At 43.5% G+C, this 23067-nt stretch overlaps 1 protein-coding gene across 2 annotated transcripts in view; it reads right to left on the bottom strand.

Annotated features, from left to right (window-relative positions):
• The window catches only part of CNGB3 (cyclic nucleotide gated channel subunit beta 3), a 312570-nt gene that overhangs the window by 151401 nt on the left and 138102 nt on the right, over positions 1-23067 (bottom strand). For both annotated transcript variants that reach the window (XM_068234874.1, XM_068234873.1), the window contains exon 4: positions 1433-1555. In XM_068234874.1, the coding sequence (XP_068090975.1) occupies positions 1433-1555 (123 nt within the window). The remainder of the gene's footprint in view (positions 1-1432; positions 1556-23067) is intronic.

The raw sequence follows: 23067 nt of genomic DNA, 5'->3' as shown, positions 1-23067 counted from the left end.
CCGCTCCTGGCTATAAGGCGTGATCGAGTAGGTGTGCAGACAGGCCCGTACATGTGTAGTAGCTGGATCTTTTGGATGTGAAAGCGGCACCATGGAGAGAATCAGAAGTAAAGCAAAGGATCTGATAGACTGCTGGGAGCTGGATCTGATCTTCCCAGGGCACTTCCCCCTCCCCAGGTATTCCTTTATAAGTAGGGCTGTGGTGGAAATAGGCCATGCAGTGGTACTGCGCTAGGGCCCCATGACGCTCTGTGTGTGTGTAGGGAGGTGTTTGGCTGCAGCAAAGGACAACATTTAAAGTGAGATGTCTATAGCCTCCTTCCCAGTGACATGGCTGACTCATCACATATAAATGGACCTGATCGGTGCAGCTTTCCATTGGCCTGAACATGCTCTTGTCACAGTGACTCGTCACAGACAGTCTTCAGGCCAATGGAAAACTTCAGAGACCAGATCCATTTATGTGGCTGCACTAGAAAAACTAGGTAGGAGGAGAAGGAGAAGGAGTGCTCTGCTGTAATCAGACTGAGGAATCAGTCAGATAGTTATGGGATCTATGTGAAACAACTACTCTTGAACCTGATAATGGGTGCACAAGTTTTAAAAAATGAGTTCCGGTTCACTACTTCACTACAAAGGACAGGGGCAGAGATTGGCAGTGTTGGGGGGGGGGGGGGGGGGATTGCTGTTAGTCATGGGGCGGCTGGTGATAGTTGGCCTAGGGTGGTAAAATGTACAAATCCGGCCCTGTGTGTGCTGCTCCCTGAACCAGTCTTTCACAATTCACGCCTGATGAATTCTGGCATTGTCATCTTGGAACATGCCCATGTTATCAAGGAAGAAAAAATTAACTAATGGAACTCCCAGTCAAACAGTATATTAATTGCGAAAGATAATCACCCATGCAGTACCTATCCAATGGGAGGCTCTTACCTCGAAGCAGATAGTTTCAGCGCACAGCTCCGAGCACCAAACCTAGGTGCCACGATAGCAGTAACGTTATACTGCACGGGGCGCATAAGGGTAATTTGGGGTTCCAGCGATTACCGGACCCTGAATTACTTCCCTCCAAGTTGTTACGACTTGGAGGGGGAATAGTACTCGTAGTCATTTGACTCACCTTGCGTCCAGCTTACCGGCGGTGTACATATATGTACGCTCTCACCTTGGTATTTGCTTTGTTATATCGAGGTGGTGGCCTCTTTTTTTGAAAGAAGTGTACAGTATATCATCTGACAACTTAGTAAGTAGAGTGTCCAGGTGTTACTTTTTGTTTCATTTGGACAGCAGCAATGGACTTGCATCATACGCATATTATCTTTTGCGCATGGTCGCTGTGACTATTTGTTATAATTACGGTATTTCTTCATGCTATTTGTGGATCTATTTTCAAAATCAACAGTAAAGATATTAAAATTAGAGAACAACCTACCTTTTCAAGAAGGAGCTGCCTAGTTTTAGTTTCCTCTGAGCGTGTAGAATGCCCTTCATGCAGTTGATAACCAGGGGAACCCTGAACAGAACTCCAAGGCTGGTCTTAGTTGCCACAGTTGTCCTTAAAACAAAGAATGTTTAGAAAGGGAGTAAGAGAAGAAGCAGTAAAGCGAGTTCATAATTGGGTAAATGGAGGGTAAACATTTATGACCTTTTTGACCTCACCATTTGCTCAACCTCAAACAATTAGAGAAGAACTCTGGGCAATGCACTTAGGATGCCCATAACTTTAACTATAATGTACACTGATGAGCAAAAATGACAATATTCTTTTCGCATTATTTTTTTGCGAAAATAATGTACTGTATATACTCGACTATAAGTCTAGAAATTTAGGTCAGACTCATACACGAGTCACGGGTAACACTGAGTACATTGAGTAATGTGTGTACAGTAGTATTAGTGACATTCCCATTTGCAGCAATTTGAGCGCAGGATATAGCCTGTATGGCTTATCCTGCTCCTGCACAAATTCCCATCAATGTTAAATACTATTCCCCCTCCAGGCCGCCATGGATGGTGGGGAATGAAATAATTCGGCTTCCAGCAATTGCTGAAGGCCGAATTATAGTGTTTTATAAGCAACTTCAGCTCTGTCTTCTGACGACGCTGACGTTACTCACTGCTGCGCCCAAGTCTCCTGTGCTGGAATGAAAGTGTTCGGTGGTAAGTGATACTTTCTTAATAAAGGAAATGCCAAGAAAATACAGGTCTGAAAGTCCTGGCCACAACAATTAACAAGGAAAGTGGCAGGGGGGAAATACTGGGCTGCAGGAGGGGGAGCTGCACTTGGGGGCCTGGAGGAGTGATTGGCTGCACTTGAGGGACAGGAGGGGTTAATGCCTGCAATACTTTATGCAGTGCAGTCATTAACCCCTCCTGGTCCCCATATGCAGCTATTAATTCTTCCTGGGCCCCAAGTACAGCAATTAACTTTGCTGGGTAGACTTATACTTGAGTCAATAAAAATTCCAGCTTAAGAGGGTGAAAAACTGGAGTCGAGTTATACATCAGGTTGACCTATATTCGAGGATATATGGTAAAATTCAGTAATATGTTTGAGATTTGCTCTTAACTCATGAATGACAATTTGCAAGTTTGGGGAAAATTCACATTATAAAAATGCAATGTATTTTCGCTAATATATTTTCGAAATCGACTTTGGCGAAATTTGCAACACTGTACAATCTACCTAATAACAATGAGAAAAACACAGTTGTTTACTTCTGCTGCATGTGGAGTATTGTTCTATGCAGTCTTCTGAACTACAGTAGGTGATTGATTACTGCTTGATTTAAAGTTATAGCTGCACTAATGATAAAACTGAAACACTTGCCATCAACCCTAAACGGAGTGCCTTTGTGTCTGGGAGTATATGACAAATATTTATTCACATTTTCCCAGTCTATACTCACTCAATTCTTTCCTGTGACCTTAACTGATCATTGCAGTCTAAACCTATTCCTAGCCCGTCCTAAGAAACTATTTAACTTGCTGCACAGCGTGATATAGGTTGATGAATCAACCTTAATGTGAGAAGGTCTCTGGGTCCTAAGAAACCCAGAGACCTTCTCACATTGAGGTTGATTCATCATCAACCTATATCACGCTGTGCAGCAAGTTAAATAGTGTTATGCGCGCAAGCCACACGTGCTACCAACACCTTAGTGTGCTTTCTTAATGTGTGCGCTCCTTTTCAATTACTACTGCAGCACCAAGACCACAATACTTAATTAGCTACTACGTCAATTAACGTTTTAGTCAAGAATTGCGGTCGAGGTGCTGCACTAGCACGTGTAATTGATAAAGAGCTTGCGCACCTTGTGTGCGAATAACATTTAGCTCGCGGTAAGCAATTTAACTTGCGCTGCACAGCGCGATATATGTTGATGAATTAACCTTGCCAGGTAAGAAACAAAAAAGTGCTCGGAGAATTACACATGTACAGTATACCTTGTTCCAAAAGGACAGGCACCTTGCGCACTAAAACGTAACTTTATGTAACGTTCGTTACTGCCCTAAACTCACTAGCGTAACAATAGGGCCTGCAGCCCCTGCCCCCGTGGGGGCCCCGGGCCCCCCTAGGGGCCCGCTTGGGGCAATTTGGGGGGCTGGAGCAGTCGCAGCATGAGGGGAAAGCCATGCTGCACTTCGGCGGGGAGGGGGGACCATCCCCCCTCACCTCGGGCTCTTCCCTCTGCGCTCCCCTCCAGCGCTGAATAGTTTGTGTATGCAGGCGGCGGGCAGCGGCAGATACATACCTTCCGTGCGTTCCAGCGTGGACGTTTCTCCCTCTAGTGTCTGACGCAACTTCCTGTATAAACAGGAATTCGTGTCAGAGGCTAGAGAGAGGAACATCCACGCTGGAACGCACGGAAGGTATGTATCTGCCGGTGCTCGCCGCCTGCATACACAAACTATTCAGCGCTGGAGGGGAGCGCAGAGGGGAGAGCCCGAGGTGAGGGAAGGAGGGACCGTCCCCCCTCCCCGCCGAAGTGCAGCATGGCTTTCCCCTCATGCTGCGACCCCTCCAGCCCCCCAAAACGGCCCCAAGCTGGTCCCGAGGGGGGGGGGGGGGCGCTTAGTATTTTTGCAGGGGGGCCCGGTGGGACTTTGTTATGCCCCTGCTACTGAATATAACTGACTAATAAAAGTTAGGTTTTATTGTGCAAGGTGCTTTTGGAACAAGTTGTATACATGTAAGAAACATGCACTTTATGTACAGTATCTCCTGACACCGGGGCCTAGGCCTGAACTACTTAAAAAAATGCTTTATTGTGGTTGAGGCTAATCTACTAGACTATCAAATTATCATTGTTAATGAACAAAGTGATCACTGAATACCAGTTTCTGTGCCATTGAGCATAGAACGTGGCCAAGGCAGGATGTTCCTTACAGAAATGGTACATGGCGGGAAAACATATTTCTACAGAAACATTTTGATTGATAGACAAGAATATGGATTTGCATACACACCCCTATGTGGCAACCTGAAAATGACTTGCGTATGATAGATGCATTCTTTGATCTCTTTCTTAAAAGACATTTTTATTATTTTTGAAAACACAAATAGAAAAAAAAAACATTCTGATGCAAGTGGGCACCCGTCCGAGCTTGATCACAGTTATGAATCGGAGTTAAAAAAGGAATGAATAAAGCCCATTACTGAGATGTTGTATTTCCCCCTGCTATCTTGTGAAGTTATAGATCCTGTTCACGTCTCTTTGGTATTTGAGATCAAAACATCCAACCAATAAAGCCGGCCCCTCCCCTGTTCCCGTCCTCCTGTGTTAGATATATTCTCTAAATGTCAGCAAAGCATCACACATTCTGATTCATGTTTTTCTTCTATTACCTTCAAGATATTCGTAATCTAGCAAGGTACATTTGGGATGCTGTTCCACCAAGTATACTCAGAGGGCTGTATAACTACATTTATCTTGTTTTCTGTATAAAATGAGGCATAATAAGTGTCTTCCACTTCTTAAAAAAGAATCTGATCTATTTTTCCTTTTAGCATTTAGTTTTCACCCACAATACGCACATAGATTAACTGATTTTGGACCCAGCTGCTCTGGCCTCTTAAAGGGGAACTGTAACCAAAGATTGAATTTCATTCCAATCAGTAGTTAGTACCCCCTTTCCCATGAGAAATAATTACCTTTTTTTTTGTGAATACATCATCAGGGGGGGCCTGTATGGCTGATATTGTGGTGAAACCCCTCCCACAGTGTGATGTCAGAGCCTAGGTCCTAACTAATGTCAGGACCTAGGGACTGACAGTTTGTTGAAGTTTGTTGCATAGTGGGAAATAACGTCTGCCTCCAAAGCCAAGCAACCAGTATCTCCCTGTGCATATGCATGTTTAGTAAAAAAAACAACCTTTTAACCTTCCGCATTGTTAGGGGGTGTGGTTATAGATAATGGCAGTTGGTGCAGTCTAGTTTTTTTCATGTCTGCCAGCAGAGGTGATGATGACATGCAGGCTGATTGTGGAATAAACAATATGAACAATTTACGTGGCGAATGTCAATCATTTCTTGATCTCTCTTCTATTTTCTAACTTCTCACTTTGCAATATATTGATTTATTTACTTCCCCTTTTCGCTACAGTTCCTCTTCAAGTACCAATTATTATTATTCTTTTTTTTACGTTTTCTTCTGTGATCACTGTTATTGGCTCACAGCCCATCTAGCTTTCTCTCACGCTGCTGGTCTCATTTTCTCTCTTTCCCCTTCTCTTACTTGCCTCTCCTCCTTCATCCCCACGCTGTCCTGTCTTAGCACTTTCATTATTTCTCCACAGATCATTACCGCATGCATCTTGTTTCTCTCGCATCGGTGTCACACTCCTCCACTTGCTTATCATCCTGCTATCGTCCCCTCTTGCTCATTACCTTTATTGTTACAGCATTTAGTATTTATATAGCACCAACATCTTCCACAGAGCTTTGTGGAGTAGATTTAGACTTTAAAGGGGAACTGAAGTAAGAGGTATACGGAGGCTGCCATATTTATTTCCTTTTAATCAATACCAGTTGCCTGGCAGCCCTGCTGATCCTCTGCCTCTAATACTTTTAGTCATAGCCCCTGAACAAGCATGCAGCAGATCAGGTGTTTCAGATTTTAAAGTCAGATCTGACAAGACTAGCTGCATGCTTGTTCCTGGTGTTATTCAGATACTACTGCAGAGAAATAGACCAGCAGGGCTGCCAGGCAACTGGTATTGATTAAAAGGAAATAAATATGGCAGCCTCCGTATACCTCTTACTGCAGTTCCCCTTTAACTGTCCCTCAGAGGAGCTAACAATCTAATCCCTTCCATAGGCATATGTCCATCGTAGTTTAGAGCCAATTTAGGGGGAAGCCAATTCACGAATCTGTATGTTTTTGAGATGCGGGAGGAAACCAGAGTGCCCAGAGGAAACCCACGCAGACACGTAGAGAACATACAAACTCAGTATTATACACTTTCATCTTCTTTGATTTTTATTAGTAGTTTTAGCCTGTTGCACATGGATATGTGATACATTATAATCTCATCATAGTAAACTCTGATGTAGTAGAACTTAGGGTATAGTAGACTAAATGTCCATGTCCCAGACAAGCACCCTTATAAGTATATTGGTGTAATGCCTGGTATAGTAAACCTGCATATGATAGAACTTACTTCGGTTACAGTAAACCTGTTTTTTTGGCGCCTGTGGTATTCTGTATCCACCTATAGTGAAAGGGCACGGGCCAGCAGCCACTTGTATTTGGCTTGCTATCTGCACACTACTCTATGTATGCATGGATTACCTCAAAAGTATGCATGGTGCATGGGCTAAAGGCCGCAAGCTGCACCTACTGGTGAGACCTGCTTCCAGTGAACTCTGCTGCTTGATTACTTGATGAAGGGAATTGCCTGTCATCTGTGACTTGCTTGTGCATGGCTGCAATGCTACAGTATCATTCAGACTGCACAGAAATGTGCGGACTACGTGGCCCAGTCCCTTGGAGTTTACTATAAAGAAATTCTATTCTACTGTAAATATATATATTTACTCCCCAGGGGCATAACTACAAATCATGCCCCCCCAAACAAAACTTTGACAGGGCCCCCCAATGTTCACACCCTTTCTCTTGCCTACCCCTGGTGACCCTCACAGCCTGGGTGCCCATCTTACAAGGCTCATAAAACAAGTGTGGGCATCATAATCTTCTTACCCATAACAAGATGAAACGCTCCATAGACTCAGCTCAGAGCACCCTTTGCCACTTTATTTGGCCCGAGGAAGTGGGCATAGACCCACGAAATGCATTGCCAGTGCATAATAGAAGTCATTATCGGCATGAATTTGTCTTTATTGTGGTAAACTACCTCACTTTTTTTCTATTTTATGTGTTTTTAACCTAGTTTTATTAATACCCTGGGTGCCTCTTTCCCCCTTTTGCGTTACACCCAAAATAAAGATAGCAACAAAAACACCTGTTCTGAACGATGGACCCCTTTACCAGAGGAAATGAATTGGCATTTGGGGCCCCCTTACAGCTCTGGACCCCCTGCGGTTACAGGGGATGCTCCACTCTAGTTACGCCCTTGTTACTCCCGATACAAATTAGTGATTTGTTTGGGGGCGTACGTTCTTCTTTTGTTTTTTTGCATAAAGCATCTGTGAATCTACCTCCAGGGATTTCCCCAAAAGAGCATATATTTCGATATTCTTTGTGACAAGTTGAATTTAAACCACCTAAGGTTCTGAGGAGTTGCAGTGTTTTTACTGCTATCCTAGACCTTTTCCCCTTACCCCATAAAAAAGATGAAAATGTGGCTTCTAGCCTTGGCACATCTTTGTTTTATAAGCATCGGAACATTTTCAAGCAGTTACAATAACCTCCCAGAAGTTATCATCCATTAATAAAAAGCCTCATCCTGTCATATTTATGGGGAGGTTGGTCGAGGAATCAATTTGCCTGATAATATCTTAGAGGAGCAGGATAAAATTGTAGTCATAAACTCCTCTGCAAGTCCTAAATACTTCTGTTCTGAAAAATTCAGATATGTTCTAGCTATTGTGATTTGCATATCTTTTGTCCATGGGAGATCAGCTATAAACAATATAAAAGTATTTCCAGTCTGGATTTATTGATACAAAAGCCTGTGACTGATTCAACAACACCAACGACGTGCAAACCATCTCTTTGTTTCTGCTAAAAATAATAAAATGCCAACTACAAAAAGGGCCAGTTTTGTTTCAGTCTCCAGCTTCTTCTCCCAGTGTTTTGGGCATTGGCTTGTGGTTAGGGATGGTCGGCAATGCCAATTACCAATTCTCCGGATTTCTTTTTCCCGATTTGCAAATTGCGATGAGACTTTTTTGGGGGTCATTTTTTGCATTGTCTGATCGGTCCAATGCTTCCAAGTTCTGTGATTGGGCTAAAATTACCGAGTTGAGGTAATGAAGTATTTCTGCAGAAATCCATTTTTCAATTTCCAATGAGTCTTTTTTGGTCATTTTTTGCATTCTCTGATTGGCCAAATACTTCCAAGTTGACTCTGCATTCTATGATTGGTCCAATGCTTTCAAGTTCTGTAAATTACAGAGTTTCGGTAATGCGGTATTTCCACAGAAATTCAATTTCCAATTTCTGTTATTTGACTTCCGTGTTCTGATTTCCTACCGGAAATACGTAAATTTTATTTCCGCAGAATCCAAATTAGCATTCCCTCTGGCTGTATCACCAGATCAAAAAGCAGCAACATGAGCATCGCTGCCTACTGCCTTGCACTAATGAAAACACTTGAAAAGGAACCCTCAGATGAATATGTATTCTTGCTTAGTACACTGTGTATACTGCAAAAAAACAAAATCAAAAATTTCCAGTGGAATCCCAGTGTCTCCAACATCATTCATAAGCCTCATACGTACATACAAAGCGTGCTGCCAGAGAGGGATTGGTAGTGGTACTTGATCCCCCGGGCAAAAGTGGGGGTTGGGGCTGTGCATATTGGTCACAATGTTCTGTTGCTATGCAGGGAGAAAGAGGTCTGAATTGATCGGCCAGGCTGAATGCCCAGATGGGGGCTGCTGTACACACCCTTAATTCTCGGTAGAGGCGGCCATAATCGGCTGCCTCACCTATGTTTAATCTAGTGTGTACAAGGCCCATTTGCATTGAAATTTGAAAAGAAATACTAGGTTTTACAGTGAAGGTATAAAGGTGAAACTATGAAAGAAAAAAAATACAAGGCAAAGTTGAGATGTAAGGTGTTGGAGGAAGATGTGGAGGATGGAGTATGGCCTTGGCAGTTTTAAAGGCTTTTTGGATTTATGGGAGTTTATGTATAGTTTGACAGGACATGTCCAAGCTACTAGTGAATGGGGAACTACGTGAGTTGTAGTTCACATGTGCTTCAAAAACGCACCGTTTTACAGACTGTACAGAGCTGGAAAAATGGACATAAAAATGGATACAATGTTGTGGCATAGAAGGATTTATGCATTTCATTTCCATTTAATTTGTTCCCTAAATGGAATGTAGACTCCTGTCTGCAGCATTTTTCTGGAGCTGAGGACAGGGGACACTGCAATGTTAAACAGATCTTTTGGTTGCCGGTAAAAGCTAAAACAGAAGGAGCCAAGGTTGGACAACAATCAGAAGCCAGGGTAGGTGGCATAGTTGAGGTCACAAGCTGAGGTCAGGACAGACAACAGACAGACAGAGTCAAAACCTGTGTTCGGGGCAGGTAGCAGGGGTATCAGGTAAATCAGGCGCATGTGGCTCCTGGACAAATCTTGTGCCACCATTGACATACGTATGATATATTGGTGAGCTGGCACCTCAGCAGAAATTTGGGTGCACACGCAATGTTTAACGTTTTAAAAGTGTTTTTCATTTCTTTTTTTTCATCGGTGAGGTTCAGGAGACTGCTCTATTTAGCGTTTTGTTGCATTTTTTGTTTTAAACAAAAAATTGATTATATGGGCGCACAGGCGTATTCTTGAAATGAATATATATCACAATTAAAATAGATAGATTAATTTATTTGATTCCTAATTTCATAAAAGAAGTGTTACAAAAGTTTGCATACTTTACCCACACAGGCATTCCAACCATCCACACATGGGAGCAATATGGTGTCCTGCATAAAAATTGGATAAAATATATATATATATATGTATAAGAGAATCCTTGGTCAATTGACACTATGATTTGCAATGAGTGTCCCTCTTCTGTATGGAAGGAGAGAGCTCCGTTTCCTTATGCAGTTTATACAGATTACTGTTGCGCATATATACAGTCCCGTACAGTCAGCAATTATTCCATACCTTGCATGATAGATATATATATAAGCTTGATATCACCTGTGAATGTTCCTGCTTCAGACTCTGAGCGGGTTATGATCAATCCGCCTCAAACTTCCGCCAGCGAAAACCCCCGTAGTTTGGGTGAAACACTCAAAGCCGTGACAGACGTGATTCCTGTTTGGATCTCGCAGGAGTTTGGCAGCGCTTCTAGCCGTACGGCTCAGAGCGTGTCTTCGTAACGACGTCACTTCTTTCCTGGAGGTGGTGACTTGCTCAGCTCCACTCTGCGTTCCACCTCGTATCCACACCCGGAAATAATGCGCTCCACCACTCTTCCCAGCTTGTAGAGATGATATTACGAGAGGGATCCGAGCGGATCTATTTGTGGGGTTCAAGAGTTGAGACCTCCTCAATTTAGGTACCTTAGTTGTCCACGGGGCGCCCCTCCAGACTAACTATGATTAACATGTTTCAACAAAGTCGCTTGTCTTCATCAGAATCTGTACCTAATATCTTCCAGTGGTCTCCATCTTTATATAGTCCCCTGCAGACTCCTCCTTTTTCTCATTTCCAAAGTCTCCAGTTCCTTTTAAACTGTGTCCCAATTGCGTCAGACTCTGAGACTATATAAAGATGGAGACCACTGAAAGATATTAGGTACAGATTCTGATGAAGACAAGCGACTTTGTTGAAACATGTTAATCATAGTTAGTCTGGAGGGGCGCCCCGTGGACAACTAAGGTACCTAAATTGAGGAGGTCTCAACTCTTGAACCCCACAAATAGATCCGCTCGGATCCCTCTCGTAATATCATCTCTACAAGCTGGGAAGAGTGATGGAGCGCATTATTTCCGGGTGTGGATACGAGGTGGAACGCAGAGTGGAGCTGAGCAAGTCACCACCTCCAGGAAAGAAGTGACGTTGTTACGAAGACACGCTCTGAGCCGTACGGCTAGAAGCGCTGCTAAACTCCCGCGAGATCCAAACGGGAACCCGCTCAGAGTCTGAAGCAGGAACATTCACAGGTGATATCAAGCTTATATATATATCTATCATGCAAGGTATAGAATAATTGCGGACTGTACGGGACTGTATATATGCGCAACAGTAATCTGTATAAACTGCATAAGGAAACGGAGCTGTCTCCTTCCATACAGAAGAGGGACACTCATTGCAAATCATAGTGTCAATTGACCAAGGATTCTCTTATACATATATATATATTTTTTTTTTAATCCAATTTTTATGCAGGACAGCATATTGCTCCCCTGTGTGGGTAAAGTATGCAAAATTTTGTAACACTTCTTTTATGAAATTACGAATCAAATAAATTAATCTATCTATTTTAATTGTGATATATATTCATTTCAAGAATACGCCTGCGCGCCCATATAATCAATTGTTTGTTTAGTCTATTTTGGGTGGGAATAGGGGTCAACCCACTGCAATTTGGGCAGCAGCAAGTGGGAAGTAGAAGCCTTTAGCCACTGTCTAGCAGCGCCTCTCAATATTCACATTTTTTGTTTTAAGTGTTAGGCGTCAGGAGCAGGGTTTCTGCAGTTGTGTAGGAGTGGGGTTAAGTGTTAGGCATCAGGACCAGGGTTTGTGTGAGGGGGTTAAGGTTAGGCATTGTGGGGGAAGAGAGGTTCTTAGCTATAGTAAAATGTCGGTAAGATTAACCAATATTTTACTATAGAAGAGCAACACCCTAGATAGTATAACATTGGTAAATGTACCAATATTTTACTAACGGCATTTTCCCTGCATCCGTATTTCATGTACGCAGTAGTAGTCAAGGTCACAGGCGAAGGTATAACAATGAGAGTCTATGGATAGTCAGGCAAGTCAGGTAAGGAACTGAGAAGTTCAAGTAAAGCTGGCAGGACGGATACACTCAGATGAAAACTGATAAGGTCAGGCACAACCACCAGAGCTGACAGAACTATCAGCACTGAGTGCTGTCTGAAATGGGTCTTCTTTGAAGACAGACTATGGACATTTTGATGAAAATTCTTGTGTGCCGGGCAAGTACACTGGTTTGCACCATACTCAGCACATGTTTGTGTAAAGTCAGGCTCTAATATACAAATACATGCGCACACTCTCAGCCAAGGGCAGAAGATGACGACCAGTGATTTGCACACAGACAGAGGTGAGGACACCCAAGCAGGAGCATAGAGAGGTCCGCGTTATACTTTCATCCAAAGCTAAAATAAATTGATCATGCAAGCTATTGGTTGACTTAGTGATCACAATTAAGACCAATGAATGGCTACTGATTCACCCCACATCATAGAAATGCTGGCCCTTTTCTTTCCCACGCCACTGCACATGCTCCGTGTGTATTGGAGCAGTGTGTGTGTGTGTGTGTGTGTGTGTGTGTGTGTGTGGACCTTAGTCCCTAAACCTATATGCCCACTGCAGCATGATCTCCACATCCAGCCCCCACTGCGGCATAATCCCCCAATCCAGCCACCACTACAGCATAATCCCTAAATCAGACCCCTACTACAGCTTGATCCCTAAATCCAGACCTCCCTTGCAGCATTATTCTTATGTCCAGACCTTCATTGCAGCATGATCCCTAAATCCAGCAGCATGATCCCTAAATCCAGACCTCCACTGCAGGATTATCCCTAAATCAGACCTCCACTGCAGCACAATCTCTAAATCAGTCTCCCACTGCAGCACAATCTCTAAATCAGACCTTCACTGTAGCATGATACCTAAATCAGACCCCCACTGTAGCATAATCCCTAAATCCAGACCCCACTACAGCACGATCCCTAAATCAGACCCCCACTGCAGCATAATCCCTAAATCCAGAACTAGTATATCTAGTATACTGTATGTGTGCAAGACGATATGCGTGTACTATAGAAGCTGGACAGGTGTAGGAAGGGTGAGTATATATCAACTGGAGCCCTATAGATTCAGCTATGTATGTGGGTTAAGCTTATATGTTCCAAATCAGCACTGCTGATTCATCCTCTGATTCATTTTATTTTCAGGCCTCTTTTTCACATTTGTTTTTGTAAGTAACCTTGTTCTGATAAGATCTAAAATTGCTCACCGCATAATAAAAATAACAGTAATAACAGCAAGTTAAACATTATGACCAGCCCAGATTGATTCAACAACATGATGTTCGGTAATCCTGGAATGGGAATAATTTAAAGTCTGTTATTACCCTGCAATAACCAGGCCTGATAGAGACGGCCTTCTTAGGCATTTCCTATACCTATAAATTTCAGCATTTGTTAAATCACCAATGAAATTATATATGCTGTGTAATTTCTTCTACACGGCCTATAACTTGCCAAAATGGGAAATAAAATATCTCATTGTGCGGATGGAATCTAAGTGCGGAGTCTTTGCTCGCTGCTTTCAGCATTAAAGCTAATGTGGGCTAATCAAACTGCAATCAAGATCAGTGTCAGAAGCTGCACTGCAAAAAGCCGCGGACGCCGTGGCCATTAATATGGAAATGTACTTACTGAGAAAAGTGAACGGGTGTGAAATTGACAATAATATAACATATTAACTGGCAAATAGAAACAAGAAGATGCCAATTTCCATATTTCTCTCTGGCCGTAGTAGTACTGAATTTGTATAGTGCAGCTCAGCTGTTCCGGCTCAGCTTATCACTGAGATAATTCCCGTCTCCGGCCTCTAGGAATGCTCCTTTGCATTGACATTTCTGAATTTCCAATCAGAAGAGGGCGCACTGCATCGGTAATCGGGAAATCGGTCTCGGAATTCGGATTTGTGTGGAAATGCTGCGGTAATTCAATTTGGTAATTTTAGCCCAGTCACAGAACTCTGAAGCACTGGACCAATCAGAGAATGCAGAGTTTTTCCTCAAAATCGGATTACCACATTCATTTTAGACCAATCACAAGACTTGGATACTACCGAGTATTTCTGAGTCTTGTGATTGGTCTAGTTTCCGTGGTATTCTGATGACCACCAGAGATGAGCTCAGAACTTCCTGATTTGCTCTGCTGGGACACTAATTTTTTTAAGGGAAATTACATAGGTGTCTCCCAAAAAATGTTAAGAAGATGTACAAGAGGCATTATTGTGGGAAAAAAAAAACATTTCTCAGCTTTTATTTACATTTGAGCAAAAAGTGTCCAGTCCAAAATCATGCACCTTCACAAACTGTCACAGTCTGTGGGAAAATCCAAAGTCCTATACCGTTCCAAATAGTCCAAGCTGTTCTAAAGCATCCTAATTACCCTGATTAATTGGGAACAGCTGTTTTAATCAACTTAAAGGTGAAAAACAGCAACTCTCTGCAGTTGGTTTTTTGACAGTCATGGCTAAGACAAAGGAGCTCAGTGAGGACCTGCGGCTTCTCATTGTGGCTGTTCGCAAGTCAGGAAAGGGCTACAAGGCCGTTTCTAAAGGTTTTCAAGTTCCAGTGGCTACAGTGCAAAGTATTATTAAAAAATACAAGATGTTCCGCACTGTAGAAAATCTCAGAGGACATGGTCGGAAGTCAAAAGTGAGACCTGTGCTGGCAAGGAGGATAGTGAGAGGTGAAAAAGCATCCAAGCATCACCACCAAGGCCATCCTGGGGAATCTGGGCTCTGCTGGTGGCAATGTCTCAAGGCAGACAATCCAATGGACACTGCACACTGCTAGTTTCCATGGATGCAGACCAAGGAGGATGCCACTTCTCCAGATAAGGCACACAAAAGCTTGCTTGGCCTTTGCAAATGCTCATCTGGACAAAGAAGAAGACTTCTGGTCTTCTGTGTTATGGTCAGATGAAACAAAAATCAAATTGTTTGGTCACAATGACGTTTCCTTCATTTGGCGTAAAGAAAGACAAGCCTGCAACCCAAAGAACACCATTCCCACTATCAAACATGGTGGTGGGAACCTAATGCTTTGGGGATGTTTTCCAGCCAATGGACCAGGCAACCTGATTACAGTAAACGGCACCATGAAGAAAGAGCAATACGTGAGGATTTTCAACGACAACATCAGGCAGTCTGCAGAGAAACTTGGTCTTGGCCACCAGTGGATATTTCAGCATGACAATGACTCAAAACACACAGCAAAAGTGGTGAAGAAATGGTTAGCAGACAATAATATTAACGTTTTGGAGTGGCCCAGCCAGAGTCCTGACTTAAATCCAATTGAGAATATGTGGAGGGAGCTTAAGATCAGGGTGACGGCAAGAAGACCCTCCAACCTGAAATAGTTGGAGCTCATTGCAAAAGATGAATGGACAAAAATACCTGTGGAGACATGCAAAAAGCTGGTCTGCAATTATAGGAAGCGTTTGATTGCTGTAATAGCCAATAAAAGCTTTTCTATTGATTGAGAAGGGTAAGAGTAATTTTGGACGGGACACTTTTTCCTCAAATGTACATAAAAGCTGAGAAGTGTTTATTTCCACAATAATGCCTCTTGTACATCGTCTTATTATCGTTTGGGAGACAACTATGTAATTTCCCGTCAAAAAAATGACTTGCTGGTCGAATAAAAGTAACTTTAAGTCTATATTTGCCAGGGGTATGAATAATTATGGGAATATATATATATATATATATATATATATATATATATATATATATATATATATATATATATATATATATATTCTGGGTGCTTCCAGCCACCTCATAGTTGACTGTGGATTTTTTTTTTTTTTTTTTGTGTACACAACCTTAAGCCTCATACACACGCTACACTGTTCTCACCTGGGGCGGTTTAGGCAGTTCATGTGGGGTAGAATCTAGCATGTGTTCAAGTGTCCCCTGAGGCCTGGCAACTAGTGATGAGCATGAATTTTGCATAATCGATTTAAAAATGCAAATGAAAACGTTTTTTTTTTTCTTAGTTTAAAAACCATTTTTCCTTTACATATTTAAAATCAATTTTCTCAAAAACTATTTGACTTATTCCCACTCTACCCCTTAAAGCAAGTCTGAAGTGATTTAAAAATAAAAAACAGATACTCACTTAAAGAGGCTTTAAACTCTGACAAAATATTCAATAAAAATGTGTTTCCCTACTTTTTACAACCCATACAATTATCAGATTTGCTTTTGTGCTCAAGTATTATTATTCATTTAGAAATTATAAGTCCCCAAAGTTCAATTTATTTACTTTGAAAGCTGCTGGTGCATTTTATTCATAACTGTTGTATTTCTATTGTAAATGCAGCCAGTAATGATTTCTGAACAGTGTTTCAGTTCAGGACTCATTAGCAGAAGTTTCTGCACAGTCAGAGCATGTTTACTTAATTGTATCAAGTAAAGAATGTAAACACAAGATAAGGTTATCACCAGTTCGGATGCGGCTGCCCCTGCAGGAGAAAAAGTCAGTCCTGTGATTTAACCCTTTGAATGCTATTTTATTAAAAAAAATAGTGTTAGTAATACATTATATGCTGTAAAAAATCTTTTAGAGCAAAGAAGAAATGCTGGGTTTCATTCCTCTTTAAGAAGAGGGAAGGCTCTGGGTCCTATAGAGACTTCCCGTCCTCCTCCCAGTGTCCTCGTTCTCTCCCAGGCTCCCCTGTTTGAATCTCCCATTGCGAGAGAGACTTCGGCAGTCTTCAGAAGCACTCGGGCTCCCGAAGACTGGCGGCTCTGTACTACACACACGAGTGCTTGAGAGAGGGCGCTTGCACGTGCGCAGTACAAAGCAGCCAGTCTTTAGAAGCTTGAGTTCTTCCATAGACTGCTGAAGCCAGCCCAACCCGGAAGAGAGTAGTCTCCAACCGAATGGTCATGGACTGCTAACGGGGGAGCCTGCGGAGGAACTAGGACACCGGGAGGAGAATGGGAAGGCTCTGGGTTTTTTTTTGTAAATCGTTTCAGACTCACTTTTACATACGTAGCAATTTTGGTGAAGATAGCATGTATGGGGGCTTTGCTATTTACCGTTAAAGTCGTAATTACGCAAAATTACTAATGGATTACGCAAAAGCAATTGCAATTGTAATTAGCACATTACGATCATCGCTACTGCCACTGGTGTAACAATAGGCCCTGCAGCCCCTGCTCCCGCAGAGGGGCCCGGCACCCCCCCTGGGGCCCGCTCGGGGCTGTTTTGTGTAGGCTGGAGGGGTGGCAGCATGAGGGGAAAGCCTTGGCCACAGTCGGCGGGGAGAGGGGAAGTTCCCCCCCTCTCTCTCACCTCGGGGCTCTCCCCTCTGCGCTCCCCTCCAGCTAGTTACAGTGTGGGCAGCGGGCAGCGGCGGGCAGATACATACCTCCCGTGCGTTCCACCACATACTCCTCGCTCTAGTGGCTGACGTCAATTCCGGAAGTGACGTCACTTCCGGAAGTGACGTCAGCTGCTAGAGCAAGGAGTATGCGGTGGAACGCACGGAAGAAGGTATGTATCTGCCCACCGCTGCCCGCTGCCCACACTGGAACTAGCTGGAGGGGAGCGCAGAGGGGAGAACCCCGAGGTGAGAGAGAGGGGGCGAACTTCCCCTCTCCCCGCTGACTGTGGCCAAGGCTTTCCCCTCATGCTGCCACCCCTCCAGCCCCCACAAAACGGCCACGAGCAGGCCCCAGGGAGGGGGGGCAAGCTCTGAAATTCTGCAGGGGGGCCCAGTGGGGCCTAGTTACGCCCCTGGCTACTGCCAACATAGCTTAATGATCTGGCATGAAAAATGTGTAGTTGACAATTGGCAACGGCGTCTATTGTTCCCCTACTTTCCCCGCCCACAGTAGCTGCTCTGTCGTACCTGGAGACTTCGTCCCACCTCCCCACTTGATAGACACAGAACGCATCACCTGACTGCAGCACTGTGGCTCTACAGTGTCACTCACAGCACTGGCAGGGGACACAAATACTAGGCGAGCTGTGCATGTGTATGCACTTTAGACAACATACATTGAAGTAAGGATTCCTTTAAATCATTATTTTTAAACTGAAACTGTTTGTGAAGTGCCACTATCTGATTTAGTTAATACTCCAAGTTAATTTAATTTCCAGCATGAGGCCATATCTAAAGGCTGGGAAATATGATTATGTCGTTAAATGGCTAAGCACATAGCTGAGCTCTTTGTGACAAACATATTCATGCACAGCATCAATTAATAGAATTCCCTGTGTCTACTTATCCATTACTTTGCTGAAAATGAGATACTTAACTGAATTAGCCGTATGTTATAGAAGGCTTATTTTACATGTTTCACGGAGTCTGACTCATTATCACGGTGTCATTGTACCTGCGCTTTGTTCTGTCCATTACAATTACATATCAAGTGTACGCTGTTCTCCCATTCACAGGCAACAAAAAGACCAACGAAACCACTGGGTGATGAGGACATGATGTAGCTGTGCGAAGAATCTACACAATATAAAAGGAATCTGCAGTGAAAATGCAATGATTATAGCTAACTTTAATTAAAGAGGACATGTAACCAAGGATTGAACTTCATCCCAATCAGTAGCTGATACCCCCTTTCCCATGAGAAATCTTTACCTTTACTCCAATAGATTATCAGGGACGTCTATATGACTGATATTGTGGAGAAACCCCTCCCACAGAGTGATGGCAGCACCTAGGTCCTGACATCACACTGTGGGAACATTGTTGCATTGTGGGAAATAACGGCTGTTTCCAACTGTCAAGCAATTATTTATCTCCCTCTGTGCATATGTATATATATATATATATATAAAAAACATTTAGCCTATCGCATTGTTAGGGGCAGGGCCGGATTTGTAGTCTTTACCGCCCTAGGCCACTGTCACCAGCTGCCCCCCTTTAGTATAGGTAGCGAGATGACCCCTCCCCCCTTGCCTCTAATATAGGTAGCCTGATAACCTCCCGAGTATAGGTAGCCAGCTGACCCTTCCCTCTTCCCTCTAGTATAGGTAGCCAGATGACTCCTCCCCCTCTCCCTCCAGTATAGGTAGCCAGCTCACCTTCACACCGCAGCAGCCATCAGTGTCACTCATTTCTTAGCTCATTTCCAGTGCAGAAGCTTCCTCTTCCTTTCCGTCTCCAATACTGCCCAAGTCCATGGCCGTCGGCCACAATGCAAACGTGCACGGAGAGCAAGGTGGCTGCTGCACAGGTGGCTAGCAGCAGAGTACTGCGGTCAGGCGCTCACCTGATCTCTCTGCATTGCAGCATTTGCAAGCTTGCAAATGCTGCACCAGTTTAGCCTGCTACTTTGGTGCCCTTCCTCCTGTGGTGCCCTAGGCCATGGCCTAGGGGGCCTAGGCCTAAATCCGGCCCTGGCTAGGGGGTGTGGTTATAGATAATGGCAGTAGGTGTTGTCTGTTTTTTTTTTATGTCTCCCTGTAGTAAAGATGGTGACATGCAGGCTCATTGTGGATCAAACAATATGAAGAAATTACATGGCGATTAGCAATCATTTCTTGATCTCTCTATTATTTTTTAACTTCTTACTTTGCAATGTATTGATTTCTTTGCCCCCTTTTCCCTAAAGTCCCTCTACAAAAATTTCTAACCTTTGTCCAAAACCATAGTCGTTTTTTTTCTTCTTGGATTTAAAATTAAATTGCGAGTAATTTGAATGTCACTTTTCTGATTTCACCTGCATGCTGAAATTTTTATAGGGGGCGGTATTTAATATATCACTGTCAGACAATTGCAATTAGCAGCCTTGCAGAACAGCTGCTGAAATTCACAGGTTTTCACTGACTTCACCTTTTCAGCTTTTATTGTGAAATTGACCTAAAAATAATTTTTGAAATGTTTGATTGAATTTCTGTTACGGGACACATCCACTCAAAATGTAGACTATGAACATTATGATTCAAAGCAGAAAAACGTAAATTGATCTGAAACGCATCGATAAACTGAGCCTCTCATCTATATTCCGGGTCTGCATGGAAAAATTATCATGTTATATATTTACAAACTCTTTCGCTAGGAAACAGTCTGCTTCTGTAGTACAAGGCTTCCCTAAAGCGACCATCAGGGGACTTCATAGAAGCAGAAATGTTAAAGTCTGCCTCAGAGGAGCATTGTGGGAGAATTATGTTATTGGTAAAACATAAATAGTGCATTGAGGAACCATGCTAGGTGGAGCCAAAGGAGAGAAGTGACTATAGCTGCTCCCATAATAGAGGATTAACAAGTAAAGCAGCTTGTTGTAGAGGCTGCAGACATAAACAGTGGTTATTTTTTGGGGGTTATTTTTTTAATATCTAGGACTGATCAAATGTGAATTTCAGAGCTCCAGGGGCTCATCACCCCCTGTACACTGCTCAATGTTGTTTAAAACTCTAGAAATACCTTAAAGGGGAGCTGTCAGCCATACTATCTCAGAAAAAAAAACACATATATAAGTCGATAAATACTTACTCTACTTACATATGTATTGCACTGTCCACATTTTGATTTTAGTGATTTTTCTATAGTAAAAAAAAGAGAAAATCCTTCTTAGGATTTTCCATTTTAACATTTTAACTGTGTCTGTCTTGAAGCCAATCCTGACATCATTTCCTTCCTTACTGTCTGTTTATCATTGCCCGCCCTCTTCACAGTCTTCAGACACTCCCACACAGCTTCTCAGAATGATAAATAATGGCCAATCAGAGAGCAACAGAGGTGTGAGAGGGGAAACCGGGAGGGAAAAATGCTTCAGCCAAATCAGGCTGCATTAGTTATGCCTGAGGGGAAAGCAAAGAAAAAAACAAGAAAACCCAGCAAGCCCTGCAACTTCCTTTGCACGACAGATGTACCAAATAAGAGCAAGGGAAACTGGGGAATGATGTTTTATGGAGAAGAAAAGCAAGAGTGATTTTTAACTTTTGGATTGCTGGGATTGCCAAAGCTTGGGTTCAGAAACACATACTTACCCAAGGACAGGGAATCCTCTGGATTTTCATGAGGCTTCCCACGCTGTCTGCCAGAGCTGAGACAAGGTCCTCCAGCACCCAAGGCTGATAAACCAAAGTGCGCCCCTCCATCCCCCCCAAACCAGCCGTCACACACTGATTGCTATTAGACTAAGAGGCGCCCCAGGGCCCCCAACACCTTAATCTCTAGTTATCTGGCTTGCAGTCACTGCCGTGTATCCCTTTTTCTTATTTCTTTCTGCTTCAAACACAATAGGGTAATAATAGCTGTGTGTTGAGTGCCCCCTCCTACACTGCGCCCTGAGGCTGGAGCCTCTCTCGCCTCTGCCTTGGCCCGGCCCTGCTGTCTGCTGACCAGGACCCTCCAGCTGATCAGAACCGTGCTCCTATTCTGGCACAAGTGTGCCGTGTGTGCAGGACTGTGCCTGTGCACAAGCAGCTCCGGCTTACTGTGCAGATGCAACCATACTTGTGAAGGCGCTCTAGAAATACCTTAAATCGTGAGTCCATTTTCATAGAAAAATGTATGTCACATATGTCATCAGTGATCATGCCACAAGCCGTTTGGTATCCAAATGTCATAAATATTAAATAGAACCCAAGCCAAAACTTGGGTTCAGAAACACATTCTTATCGAAGGAGAGGGAATCCTCTGGATTCTGATGAGGCTTCTTGCTGTGCCCTCTGGTTGTCCACCGCTGGCCTGGACTCTCCAGCTGATCCTCCTTTGGCACCAGCGTGGCCGTGTGAGCAGGACTGCACCTGTGGTGTAGCATGGATCATGCACAAGTGGCCCTGGCTTACTGTGCAGATGCGGCTGTTCTTGCACAGGAACTGTATGGCCGCATTCGTGCTTGACAAGCCCTTGTTAGTAATCTTTGGTGGGTCCACAATCTGCAACGGGAGACCAGAGGACAGAGAGGGAAGCCTCAGTAGGATCCAAAGGCTTTCCTCTCCTTAGGTACGGGTGTCATTTTGTACTTGAGCTCCAGCTTGGGTACACTTTAATAATTTATTTCTGGTGATTGATAAAGAATATATTATTTGTGTGATGTAGGAAAGCTCATTCCGCCGAATTCAAAATTTCCGCATTTCTGATCGCAGAAATCCACTCGAGCAGGCACCATCAGCATATAAGTAAGCTCTTTATTGATCACATGGTTGCAGGCAGATTCCTGCACGTATGGCGTTCTTTACCGCCGTGCCGTCATATAGCAGTTTGGCCGGCGTTCTATGGCCTTTTTGTCGCCTCAGAGGACGCTTATAACACAGCGCCTATTGGTTGCTGGACAAGATGTGACTGTACTGGTTGGGCGGCGCCTTTTGAGCCATCCTAGTACGGATGTCCGTCTTTCTCTGCCCTTTTTCCTCATTGGTCGCTGGACGGGCTACGGCTTGCTGATAGGTCGGCGGCGTGTGAGTCATAACAGCGCGTGCCCTACTTCCTTCCCATTGGTTGCTAACAGATCAGTCTGAAAGCTGATTGGTCGGCGGCTTAAGTCCATTGGGATAGCACCGTCTTTTGTTTTTGGTTTTTGGTTTTTTTGCATGACGGCAGGAGTGTGGTGTCTCTGCATCAATGTAGGTGAGACACATGGCAATTTCTACCTTTCTAGTACTTACTGTTTTAACTTTGCAGATATTTTAGGTAAAGTATACAGCGATGGGAGGGACTAAGCTTACTCTGCAAGTTCCCCATCAGGTCCTCCTATGTGATGGCGTTATCTGATTGGTTATTTTGAAACACTGCACTTTGATTGGTGGGCATTGGATATATATTTTGTGGGAATGGAGATTTTAATGTATTGCAGTTTCTTGACAACTTGATAAAGGGCTGAGAGCCCGAAACAGCGGTCTGTCGTTGTTTGACTGCTTTTATCCATGTGATCAATAAAGAGCTTACTTATATGCTGATGGTGCCTGCTCGAGTGGATTTCTGCAGATTTCAGCCCCAGTGGTGTG

This window comes from Hyperolius riggenbachi, chromosome 5 (genome assembly GCF_040937935.1).
Source record: "Hyperolius riggenbachi isolate aHypRig1 chromosome 5, aHypRig1.pri, whole genome shotgun sequence".
Classification (NCBI taxonomy): domain Eukaryota; kingdom Metazoa; phylum Chordata; class Amphibia; order Anura; family Hyperoliidae; genus Hyperolius; species Hyperolius riggenbachi.
This window is presented reverse-complemented; position numbering and strand designations above follow the sequence as displayed.